This window comes from Panthera uncia (genome assembly GCF_023721935.1).
Source record: "Panthera uncia isolate 11264 chromosome C1 unlocalized genomic scaffold, Puncia_PCG_1.0 HiC_scaffold_4, whole genome shotgun sequence".
Classification (NCBI taxonomy): Eukaryota; Metazoa; Chordata; class Mammalia; order Carnivora; family Felidae; genus Panthera; species Panthera uncia.
In genome coordinates this window covers 63,749,805-63,763,258 of record NW_026057585.1, presented here as the reverse complement: position 1 = coordinate 63,763,258, position 13,454 = coordinate 63,749,805, and the positions used below count along the sequence as shown (strand labels likewise).

The 13,454-nt window shown below is 35.2% G+C and overlaps 1 protein-coding gene across 3 annotated transcripts in view; it reads right to left on the bottom strand.

Annotated features, from left to right (window-relative positions):
• NRDC (nardilysin convertase) overlaps window positions 1-13,454 on the bottom strand; it is a 103,307-nt gene that overhangs the window by 39,311 nt on the left and 50,542 nt on the right. For all 3 annotated transcript variants that reach the window (XR_007454791.1, XM_049617189.1, XM_049617190.1), the window contains one exon: window positions 2,302-2,375. Coding sequence is in view for 2 of the 3 variants with exons in the window: in XM_049617189.1 (XP_049473146.1) it covers window positions 2,302-2,375 (74 nt within the window). In the remaining variant the exon portion in view is untranslated. The remainder of the gene's footprint in view (window positions 1-2,301; window positions 2,376-13,454) is intronic.

Sequence of the window (13,454 nt, the reverse complement as noted above, 5' to 3'; positions counted from 1 at the left end):
TCTGCAATGGGTAAATAAATGCTTATAAATATAAGTGTATAACCACTCCTTTGAAAGATTAGGCGCAAAACAGATTGCCAATGCAGGGCACAGTTATAAGAGTAATGAAGTTAGATCTACATAATAAATTAAAAACCCAGGAAAGAATCTTTTTTATAAGCAGGTAGAGAGGAATTTTTTTAAAAAAGTAAAATGAGAAGAGGAATCTGCCAGGAAAGCTGAATCTCCCTTCAACTCCTCTTACATGGAATGGGCCATCCAAGCAAACAGGCAACTGAAAACATGCAAATGAGTTAAGAATGATAGAAGACTATCTCAGCTGAATAGAAGAAAACAACACCAGATTATTGAGCTTTCAAAACTTGTTAATGAATACTAAAGTTATTACACCAGTTACAACTTAAGAGCAACCTCATCTCCCTGATCTCAAGTAAACCCTTCACACTTAGAAGGTTAAGTGACTAATGACATATATCTAGCTATCTGTATCAGGTCACAAATTGAACTAGGTCTCCTATCATCAAAACAAATAAATGAACAAAACAAAAACAAAAAAACAAAGCCTTTACCTTAAGTTCATTTTAAACCAAAACTACTTAGTACATGTGTATGTATGTACATATATCACATGTATGTGTCCATATATATATTTCTGCATATTTCAAAATAAAATATATTCTAACTTAAACTTATAAAAACCAAATTAAAGATTGTGTGAACACCAACACTTCAACCCAATCTAGAAACTGTATGAAGAAAAATACTTCAAAGTACTTAAGACAGAAGGTGCTTTCTTCAAAAGTAAGAAAGACTTTCAGAGTTTTCCTTGGTTATTTTGGTTTATCAACCACTCAACAAATACTTATCTGGGCTATGATAAAAGAGATAGTGTGGTAGGCAAATAACAAAAGTGAAGAAAATAAATCCTTGATTGTAAGGAGCTACAAGAGCTAAGAGGAATACAATTCCATCCCACCCTCTTTTACAAATAAGTTGAGGGCCACAGTCAGTTAAATTTCTGTAAGTAAAACAAAAATCTGCTGACGTCCAGGCAGATGGCTCTTTCTATCCATCTACAGTTTACTCCTCTTAATGAATGCAGTAAGTCATTATTACAACCCAACAATGAATTAAGACAAAGAAGAGAAACAAGAACAGAAATCTGCCTCTTAGGCTGTTGCAAGCCAAGCCTAACCTATATGAACCGAAAGTCCCCTCAAGTTTAGTATTATTTGTTTTCAATGCTAAAATAAGGCAAGCAGGGCCATTCTATGATGGTGCTATTTACCAGTACTCTGTAATTAACGGTATTTATAGCATGGCTCTGTAATGAAGCCTCACCCTATATAAGTACAGTTTTTCCTTATGGTCTTCATTCTTTAAATCCTAAAGACAAGAAAAACTGTTAACAAAATTAAATGCATTTCCTATTCAGGGATTTAGTTTCTTTATTCATAAATATATCACAACTGTTTTCAGAACTACCAAAATTCAAGCCATAGACCTAACAAAGGATAAACCATTTATTTATTTGTTTATTTTGAAGGGGGGAGGGGCAGAGGAAAAGGGGAAGAGAAACTCTTAAGCAGACTCCATACCCAGTGCAGAGCCCGACATGGGGCTCAATCTCACGACCGTGAGATCATGACATGAGCTGAAATCAAGAGTCAGAAGCTTAATAGACTAAACCACCCAGGCACCCCCCAGTATAAGCTATTTAAGTATCAGAATGTTACTTAAAGCCTCAGAGAAAATGTCTCTTCATTCAGAAAGAGTTATGTTAACTTTTAAAGTTTTAACACCTGGTATTAACTTTAAGAATTAGGCTACCGTCCTGGGGCACCTGGGTGGCTCAGTTGGCTGGGCGTCTGACTTCTGCAAGGTCATGATCTCACTGTAAGTGGGTTCAACCCTGCATCGGGCTCTGTGCTGACTGTTCTGAGCCTGGAGCCTGCTTCAGATTCTGTGTTTCCCTCTCTCTCTCTGCCCCTCCCCTTGTCACGCTCTCTCTCTCTCTCAAAAATAAAATATTTTTAAAAAAAAAAGAGAATTAAGCTACTGTCCTGCAAAAGATTAGTCACTATGGTAAAATGCTCAAAAACTAGACTGAAAAACAATAATCATTATTTTATTTCAAATCTACAATGAATTACATTTTAATGGTTCAAGAATATGACACATTTATTTTAATTTTGCCCTTTATGATAAAAGGATAAAATGGTCCAGTGATAATAATGATAAATGTGCTAAATAACTAGTCAATGCAAGAAATAGTAGTAAGATATAAAGCACTTCTCTTACCACTATCAACAGCTTCAACTTCACGGTCAATTGCATCTCTGATCATTAGTGGATGGATGAAAAACTGAGCCCATCTGAAAAACAAAACACAAAAAAACCCTAGCATTTGTTTTTGTTCATAAAAATCTTTTCATCTGTTCATCTGTTTTTTTAAGAAATTTACTAAGTTGGAAATTTAGTTCATAATCATGATATGTAAAATCGAAGTAATATTCTGCATTTCTGTATTTTAAAGTCTACAAACTACCTTTTTTTCATTATCATCTATAATACCCATACAGAAAAGTTCATAAAACATGGACATAAAGACTAATGCATAGGGGCACCTGGGTGGCTCAGTCGGTTAAGCATCGGACTTTGGCTCACATCATGATCTCATGGTTCATGAGTTCCATCAAGAGTTCCAGCCCTGCTTCAGGGGACTTTGAGCCCTGCCTCAGGTGAGCTTGAGTCCTGCCTCAGGTGAGCATGAGCCCTGCTTCAGGTGAGCATGAGCCCTGCTTCCCCGCCCCACCCCACTCTCTCTCCCTCTCTGCCCCCATGGGATTCTCTCTCTCTCAAAAAAACAAAACAAAATAATGCATAATTACAAGGTAAAAGTCTGAGCGGCTACCACCCAGGTCAAGAAACAGACCCAGGCCAAGAAACACTGTCAGAACTCTAAAAGCACCCGGCACCTATATCCTAAATGTTATGATAATCACTTCTCTGCTTTATAGTTTGTACATATAAGTACATATATGTACTTCTAGACCAGTGTTTCTTGACCTTTCTTTTTCCCATTATCAACCCTAAGGAGGCTTTTCAGATTTTCTCCTAATCACTCTCTTTGAACTTTTAATATCACAGATACACTGTTTATCTGTATGTATATCTGTGATTTCATATAAGGTATATAAAGCCTACTCTTATTCAATGCAGGGTTACAAATGATTAACTTTTTTAAGTTAAAAGTTAAAATTTTAAAGACTATCAAATATTTTACTTTGCTTTATAATTGTATTTGCTTTTTAATGTAATTTAAATTGTGATGCATCAAATTACATGTGTATCCATTTATTAATAATAGCAATACAAATAAATTTTAATTAACATCTATTTTTCCAGCAAAAAAAAAGCAATTAAAAAAATTAATTTCCTACAATTTTTAGTAAACTTTTCACTTTTGCTTGATCCAAAAAGAAACTTCTAGCTTAACTGGCTACTAGATATTAAGACAATCAAAATTTTCTTTTCAGTACTTGGCATAACTAACGGGTTAAATAACTTGTTCAATTAAATAAAGTAGAATATTTTTATTTAATTCCAAAGTCATATACAAAAGCACAGAGTATCAATACCCACAAAGCAGCTAATGAAACCAACTGGCACATGCAATGCAGATCACCTCTAGTGATGACTCCAAGATCAAGCAAACATTTCAAAGTTCTCCAATCATCTACGCACCAGTTTTGTAGCACTGACAGTGAATGTGCTTTGTATTATCTTCTATGAACTCTTATCACTGTAAATGGTGCTCACGTGATACTCAAGTAAATTAAAAACAGAAATTAAATACTAAGTAAAGATTTTGCCAGCTAGGGTTAAGCTTTGGAGGGCCACAAGCCATTATAATATTGAACATTTTTTCATCTAGAAAGAACCAATTTTTGCCACCAATGGGAACAATATGCTCCCTGCTGAGAATGCGTGTTCTAAACAATCCAGTTTTATTTTTTATTTTCTATAAATGGAAATATATTTATATATTTTTTATGTCTGACTTATTTGCCTATTTATTTTAATAGTCATCCACGATGGTACATGTGGCTATGGTTCATTTATTTTCACTGCTGTAGAATATTCCACTGCATGAAGTTACTCATCCAAGCTACTGCAAATAGTCATTTGGGCTGATTCCAGGTTTAGACCATTACAATCAATGCTACCATAAATTCTTACAAATGTGTAATATGCACATTTGCACAAGTCTGTCTAGGTATACATCTAAGAAAAAACTCCTAGGTAATAGTATATGCAAGCATATGTTCAACATCACTAGCTAAAACCAAAATTTTTATCAGCAGTTCCAATTCCTCCATTCCTCCAAAACCTCACCCTCACCTGGTATAATCAAACTTTAAAATTTACTACAACTTTCAAGAGTACAGTTAAATCTCATACTGGCTTTAATTTACATTTTCCTGACTCCTAATGAGATTGATTACCATTTCATACATTTATTAATCATTTGAATTTTTTCTTTGGTAAAATACTTAAGGCTTTTTCCTACTATGTTGTATTTTTTCTTGATTCTAATATATATTCATTTTATATAATATTTAATTATGTTACATACAATTATACATATAATCTAATAATTAAAAATTAATGACAGTTACTTTTAACTTTTTTAAAATTAAAGAATTATTTATTTGGCGGGGAGTGGGGGCAGAGACAGAGAGAGAGAGGGAGAGAGAATTCCAAGCAGGGTCCGTGCTGTCAGCACAGAGCTCCATGAGGGACGCTTCAACTCACAAACCATGAGATCATGACTTGAGCCAAAATCAAAGAGTTAGACGCTTAACCCACTGAGCCACCCAGGCGCCCCAACAGTTATTTTAAATATAAGTCCTTGGTTATGTGTGTTGTAAATATATTCTTCCACTTTATACTTGTTTTTCCCACACTCCTTATGGTATCTTTTGATGAACATAATGTAGTATCATTTTTCTTTATTTTTTGTGCTTTTCTATCTTGTTTGATAATTCTTACTGGGGCTAAAGTTACACTCCTCTCTAAAACTTTTAGTTGTACTTTTTACTTTTTGGTCTATAATCCACCTGGAATTGACTCTTTGTGTATGTTGAGGAGAAGTCAAGTTTATAGAAGCCCAATTATCTTGGAATCATTTCTTTAAGAAGTTCTTTTAATCACTGCTACACAGTGCCCCTATCAAAAAGCAAGTGTCTACATATGTGTTGGTCTATTTCTAGGATTTCTGCTCTGTTCCATTGGTCTCTTTGCTTAGCCTTCTAATACCATAATGTCATAATTACAAAACAAATCTTAGTATCTAGTAAGTCCTGCTATCCTGTTATTTTTCCTATGCAAAAATAATTAGCCCTCTGCCTTTCCTTATAAATTTTAGACTTAGTTTTTTTAATTTAAAACTACATAAATCTTCTGAGATCTTGGTTGCAATATCGCTGAATCAATACATTAACTGATAACTGAAAACAGGTATCAGTAAAAATAAATTAAGCTTCAAATCCATGAATCGTACTTTTCTCAAATTACTTAGCTCTTCCTTAAAATCTCACAATAAGGTTTTAATATATTCCCCAAAAAGAGTCTTTTTACCTAATTTTTGGAATAATTTCTGAGTGTTTATTTTTTATAGCTTTAAAGGTATTTTAACTATCACTGTTATGGAGAAATACTACTGACTTTTATATATTAAACATTATCAATTTTATCATTTTTATTTTATGTATCAAGCCACACTAATAAATTATGTTAAATAGAAGTGATCACAATCTGCATCTCCTTCTTATATCTGATCGCAACTTGAAAGCTTTCCAGGTTTTACCATTAAATATAAGGCTTGGTTTAAAATATCAAATATCATCTTGAGAAAGTTGACTTACACTCTGTTAGCTAAGAACATCTTGATGACCAGATACTGAATTTCACCACATAATTTTTTCTACATACATTTTTCCCTTCAATCTGACAATGTGATGAACTGCATTAATTGACTTTCTCATGTTAACCCTACCTCATAATTTTCAACCCAACTCAGTACTACTGTATCTTTATTGCTATTTGTATGTGAGTATGGTCTACAGTTCTTTTTATATTACACTTTCTTATATCAAGAGGTCATACTACCTTCATAAATGAGGGAGGAATTATTTATTCCTTCAATTTTTTGTAGACCTCTAAACCTAAAAGTTGATTTTTGTAGACCTCTAAACCTAAAAGTTGATTCATTTCTTTGTTATAAGATTATTCAAACTTAAAAAAAATTTTTTTTAATGTTTATTTTTGAGAGAAAGAGACAGTGCAAGTGGGGGAGGGGCAGAGAGACACGAAGACACAGAATCCAAAGCAGGCTCCAGGCTCTGAGCTGTCAGCCCAGAGCCGAACACAGGGTTTGAACCCACGAGCTGTGAGATCATGACCTGGGCCAAAGTTGGACACTTAACTTACTGAGCCACCCAGGCTCCCCAGATTATTCAAACTTTTTAATTATAATTTCTCTTGTGTGGGTTTTGTAAATTATATTTCTAAGAATTACACACTTCTCTTTTTTTTTTCACTTACTGGCATAAGTATTCAAAATATCTTATATTTTCAATATCTGAAAAATCGTTAAGTCATATTCATTTTCATTCCTGACATCTGCACATTACTTTTTCTTCCCCTTGACCAGTCTCGTGAAAGGCTTATCTATTTCATCAGTTTTTTAAGAACCCACATCTAACTTTCTTGAAACTCTGAGAAATAATTCACATACTGCAAAATTCCCCCTTTTAAAGTGCACAACTGGGGCACCTGGGTGGCTCAGTTGGTTAAGCATCTGACTTCAGCTCAGATCATGACCTCACAGTTCAGGAGTTCAAGCCCCACGTCAGCTCTGTGCTGACAGCTCAGAGCCTGGAACCTGCTTCAGATTCTGTGTTTCCCTCTCTCTCTCTGCCCCTCCCCTGCTCGCACTCTGTCTCTCTCTAAAATAAATAAAAATTTAAAAAAATAAATAAAAAAGTGCACAATTGAACAGATTTACTACATTCACAGGATTGTGAAAACATTAACACTAATTTCAGAAAATTTCATTACCCACTAAATAAACTCTATACCCGTTAACAGTCATTCCCTTTCCCCATGTTCCTAGTCCCTGGCAACCACTATTCTACTTTTGGTCTCTACGAATTTATCTAATCTGAGAACTACAGACTAAAGAGACATATTGCATGCAATGCATGTACCTTGATTGGATCATAGATCAAAACAGCTAAAAAATAATTGGAGGACAATTCAATTTGAATACACTCTACATATTAGATAATGTAAGGGACTATTAAATTTTCTTAAGATATGGTATTATGGCATTGTAGGAGAATGTCTGTTTCAATAGAAGATGCACATTTACGTATTTAAGGGTAAAGTATCATGAAGCCTGGTTGCTTTGAAATTGTTCAGAAAAAGAATATATAGAGAGATAAAGCAAATGAACAAGAAAATGTAATGGGTATCATTTGTACTATTCTTTCAACTTAAAGGTTCAAAAAATTATAGAAAGATATGTACCGATACTATGCATTTAAGTGAAATAGTACATATGGTATGATAATTCTGTTTTTGTAAAAAGAAATACACACACACACACACAAACATATAATGTTAACTGCTATAACAAAAGGGCCAAAAATGTCATTACTCAATCAAAACAGAAGTTTATTTCCTGCAACTTTGACAGTCCAGGCTGGATTGAACCAGATTAAGTAGGTAGCTCTCCTCCACTCAGACTTTCAGGGACTCAGGCTTATAATGGCACTGTTGTTTTCAACATGTGACTTTCAGAGTCATTTACTTTCCAGCTGAGGTGTAAGTTCAGACACTATCTCACTTACATTTACACTTCAATGGTGAGACTTTCCACAAGGCCACTCCTTATTGTTGCAGGGGAGGCTGAAATTTTTCATTCAAGTTGGGCAGCTATGTCCCAACTTCAACTCTTAACACTTGAGAAGAGATTTCACTGGAAAGCAAGTACTCTATCAGTCATTAAAAAAGGGAACTTGGCTTGGGGTGCCTGGGTGGCTCAGTCAATTAAGCGTCAGACTTTGGCTAAGGTCATGATATCGCAGTTCATGACTTCGAGCCCCACACTGGGCTTTCTGCTCTCAGCACAGAGCCCGCTTCAGATCCTGTCTCTCTCTCTACCCCTCCCCTGCTCACACTCTCAAAAATAAATACACATTTAAAAAGAAGAGGGTAGAGGGTCTTGGCTCCTATGCTGCTTGCAGCCCAAACTAGTTTGTACTCATCCCTCAGGTCCTAGAAAACACACCTCCTTCATGTAGCCTCCCTTGATTTCTCTTTTTTTTGTGAGTTCCTTTGAAATTAAGAATTGATGCCACCTAACGTCACTTAATTAAAAAAAATTTTTTAAGTATTCCAAATGTCTTCCCTTTGCTGGTTTGGAAGTTTTACACTCAAATCCTGTTCTTTTAGAAGTTACCCTAGAAAATATTACATGCATCCTTTTAACTTATCAATGTCTAATGTTAATCAATACCTTACCCCTCAAAATACCTTTTACTGCATTTACCATTACTCCTGATATGCCATCGTTGCTTTAATTTTGTACTTTTAAATTTTCACTATTGCTTTAATCAATGTTCATTTATATTTATTCACATAAAATGACTTTCATTGTTCTTTTTTTCATCTCTGATCTTCATTTTCCTTCTGCCTGAAATAAATTCTTTAGAAATTTCCTTCAGTAAGTTGGCTGGTGGCAAACTTAATTGTGTATCTGAAGGTCTATTTTACAATCATTCTTGAAAGATATTTTTGCTTGGGGTACCTGGGTGGCTCAGTCAGTTGGGCATCCGACTTCGGCTCAGGTCATGATCTCATGGTTTGTGAGTTCAAGCCCTGCATCAGACTCTGTGCTGACAGCTCAGAGCCTGGAAACTGCTTTAGATTCTGTGTGTGTGTGTCTCTCTCTCTGCCCCTCCCCTGCTCGTGCTCTGTCTCTCTCTCTTTCTCAAAAATAAACATTAAAAAAAAAAAATTTTTTTTTTTAAAGATATTTTTGCTTGGTATAGAATTTGTGGTTGGTAGTTATTTTCTTTCAGGCTATTGCAGATATCCAACTGTCTTTAACCTTTCACTACTCTGAATAGTCATTTATCAATCTAATATACCTTTGAAGGAAATTTGACCTTTTACCTGGCAAACATTTCCTATATTTGGTTTTCTTCAAATCACTATGTTTTTCTACATATGGATTTCTTTAATTTTTTTAAAGATTTTATTTTTAAGTAACCTCTACACCCAATATGGGGCTCGAACTCACAACCCCAAGATCAAGAGTCCCATGCTCCACCAGCTGAGCCATCCAGGCACCTCTGGATTTCCTTTAACGTCCACCTTTGGAATTTGTTAGGTTTCTCTAACCTTTAATTTGATGTTCTGGGAAGTTTCCAATGATCAACCTTTCAAATATTGTGTCTTCTCTATTTTTCTCTCCCACCTTCTAAGACTCCAAGATATACTGACATTTCTGCTATATCCTTTATGCCTCTTTTCTTTTTCTCTGTATTTATTCACCCCTCTTTGTGTTGCATTTGGAACATCTTTTGGCCTTACAGCCTTTCAGTTCACTAATTCTGTCTTCAACCGTATCTACTCTTTTCTTAAACCAGGCAATTAGGTTTTCCTTTTTTTTTTTTTTTAAACATTTACTTATTTTAGGGAGAACACAAGTTGGGGAGGGGCAGAGAGATTGGGACAGAGGATCTGAAGTGGGCTATGTGCCGACAGGCTGACACAGTGAGCCCAATGTGGGGCTCAAACTCACAAACCCCAAGATTATGACCTGAGCAGAAGTCAGACACTCAACCGACTGAGCCACCCAGGTGCCCAAACCAGAACTTTAGGTTTTCAATTTCAATCATCCTATCTCAGTTCAAGATATTCTTTTTATTTTTATTATCCAAATCTCATAGGCCATGTTACAGTTTCCTATTCCTTGCAACTATATTCAAACTTGTGCCTTCTTTCTTTAAAAACAGAAAGTGCAAACATTTTTATAATTTGTGTCTAACCATTCCAATGCCTAAGATTTCTAATGTATTAAAAATCTTTATTTTCTCTCTCTGCCCTTCCACCTTCTCTCAATCCAAAATATATAAACATTTTTTTTAATCCTTGTTTTCTGTTTTAACTCATGTCTTGTTTTGTGTGCCTGCTTACGTTTGACTAAATGCTGATCATTTTACTTGAAAAACTATTTATAGGAGCAATGCAAAGCCTAGGATGAAGAATTTTCTTGTTCTTTTTTCTCTTTTGCACATTTATTTGAAGTACAACTCACCAAAAAAAACCCTATATATATTTAAAACATACAATATGATGATTTGATTACGTATCCTTTTGAAGTGATTACAATTAACACATCACCCTACATAATTTCCTCTTTGTATGTGTGTGAAAGTTGAAGATCTATTCTTTTAGCAAACTTCAAGTGTACAATACAGTATTATTAACTACGGTCCCCATGCTGAACACTTTATCTCGAGAACTTATTCATCTCATAACTAAAGACATGTGCCCTTTGACCACCATGTCCTCATCTTCCCAGCTTCTGGTAACCACCATTCCAGTCTGTTTCTGAGTTTGGATTTTCTTTTCCTTCTTATTTATTTTATTATTATTATTAATTATTATCATTATTATCATTGTTATTATTATTATTATTTTATATTTTTTCTTTTTGGTGCCACATATGTTAAGATCATACAGCTTTTGTCTTTTTCTGTGTGGCTTATTTCACTTAACTTAATGTCCTCTAGGTTCATCCCTGTTGTTGCAAACGGCAAGATTTCTTCCCCCCCCCCCCTTTTTTTAAACGTTTATTTATTTTTGAGAGAGCAAACATACAAGCAGGGGAAGGGCAGAAAGAGAGGGAGAGAGAGAATCCCAAGCAGGGGGGGCCTGATAGGGGGCTCAATCTCATTACCGAGAGATCACATCCTGAGACAATATCAAGAGTCAGAGGCTTAACCAACTGAGTCACCCCAAGATTTCCTTCCACCTTATGGCTGCATAATATTCCACTGTCTATATCTATGTAGACATATTTCACATTTTCTTCATCCATTTATCTATCAATGCAAGCATTTTCTTTTTAAAGAACTTGTGTTTGCTTCTCTCAGGCATCTGAGAACACTACCAGTTCTGGGCCACTTTAATTCACAATGAAGACTTGAAGTTCACCAGAAAACTCAGGCATTTTGAGAATAGGCTGTAATTTCTTTGGATGCCTAATCCACTTCCTCAACCTGAGTCCCAGATTACTATAAGGAAGATCTCCTGTTAGATACCCCACTTTGTGGGTATCCAGGGTTTTGATATTTCTTGCTCTTGCCCTGAAACGCTGATGTAGCCAAGTCCAAATATATTGAAATTAGCAAATGCCATCAGGGCAAAAGCAGCTTCCATTCTCATTTACTTACCAGAGTAAAAATTCAGTCATTGCCTCAACTTTTTACTTATATGATCCAATATATTAATAAACAATGTGACCTGTGTGAAGGAATTGGATTTACTGACCTATTAAAAAATCCTGGCACTTAATACATGCTATAGGAGTCCTTTCCAAATGATCAAAAGACTTTTTATTCCTTAGTAATTGTAGAAGTATATTATATAAATTATAGTGGATACAATACTTAATGCTCTACCACTATCATTTATGTCATAAATTCATGATGATATTCTAATTATTTTCTATTAATATAGTAGCATTCTTCTTTTTATTTCTGGTAGCTTTTTTTCTAAGTAGAAACAAATGTATAAATATCTTCTGATTTCCTACAGCAGTCCTCAAATCAAAAATGGATACAGTCTCCAAAGAAGAAATGAAACAAGTTCTTTAACTAGACTTTACACCATGCTTCATTAACTCTGAGGTGGTCAGAATTTATTCAACATACGCTTCACCTAATCTTTTTTCCAACAAAATAGGCTTTTTCCTTCTTTATATTTAGATATAATCAAATGTGGGTATTTTCAGTTTAGGGGTATTGTTATTTGTTGTTTGTTTTGGGGTTTGGTTTTTTGGTTTTTGTTTTTTGGGTTTTGGTTTGTTTTTTTAACCAAATATAAAGTCATGAGAATTCAACTTGACTACCGCTCAAGATTTCTCCACATTTACAAATATCTGTTTGGATTTTGTGAAATCTTGGGAGCTAAGAACTTTGAAACAAGAGCAAACATGCAGTCATCCTCAGAGTATTCTTGATTTTATAAGTTCACAGGAAAGATAATCTTGAACATGATTTGCATTGCCTTAGTCAATTAGTTTTGTCCCTATCTTTTGGTTATTTTCAAATTAAATGTTTAATTACAGAAACTAATACACTGAGTATCAAATGTGTGTGCTATGAGCATGTTCTAAAGTATACAATTAAAAACAGCTAGTTTTAGACACATAGACCAATGGAATAGAATAGAAACCCCAGAACTAGACCCACAAACGTATGGCCAACTCATCTTTGACAAAGCAGGAAAGAACATCCAATGGAAAAAAGTCTCTTTAACAAATGGTGCTGGGAGAACTGGACAGCAACATGCAGAAGGTTGAAACTAGACCACTTTCTCACACCATTCACAAAAATAAACTCAAAATGGATAAAGGACCTGAATGTGAGACAGGAAACCATCAAAACCTTAGAGGAGAAAGCAGGAAAAGACCTCTCTGACCTCAGCCGTAGCAATCTCTTACTCGGCATATCCCCAAAGGCAAGGGAATTAAAAGCAAAAGTGAATTACTGGGACCTTATGAAGATAAAAAGCTTCTGCACAGCAAAGGAAACAACCAACAAAACTAAAAGGCAACCAACGGAATGGGAAAAGATATTTGCAAATGACACATCGGACAAAGGGCTAGTATCCAAAATCTATAAAGAGCTCATCAAACTCCACACCCGAAAAACAAATAACCCAGTGAAGAAATGGGCAGAAAACATGAATAGACACTTCTCTAAAGAAGACATCCGGATGGCCAACAGGCACATGAAAAGATGCTCAACGTCGCTCCTTATCAGGGAAATACAAATCAAAACCACACTCAGATACCACCTCACGCCAGTCAGAGTGGCCAAAATGAAGAAATCAGGAGACTATAGATGCTGGAGAGGATGTGGAGAAACAGGAACCCTCTTGCACTGTTGGTGGGAATGCAAATTGGTGCAGCCGCTCTGGAAAGCAGTGTGGAGGTTCCTCAGAAAATTAAAAATAGACCTACCCTATGACCCAGCAATAGCACTGCTAGGAATTTATCCAAGGGATACAGGAGTACTGATGCATAGGGGCACCTGTACCCCAATGTTTATAGCGGCACTCTCAACAATAGCCAAATTATGGAAAGAGCC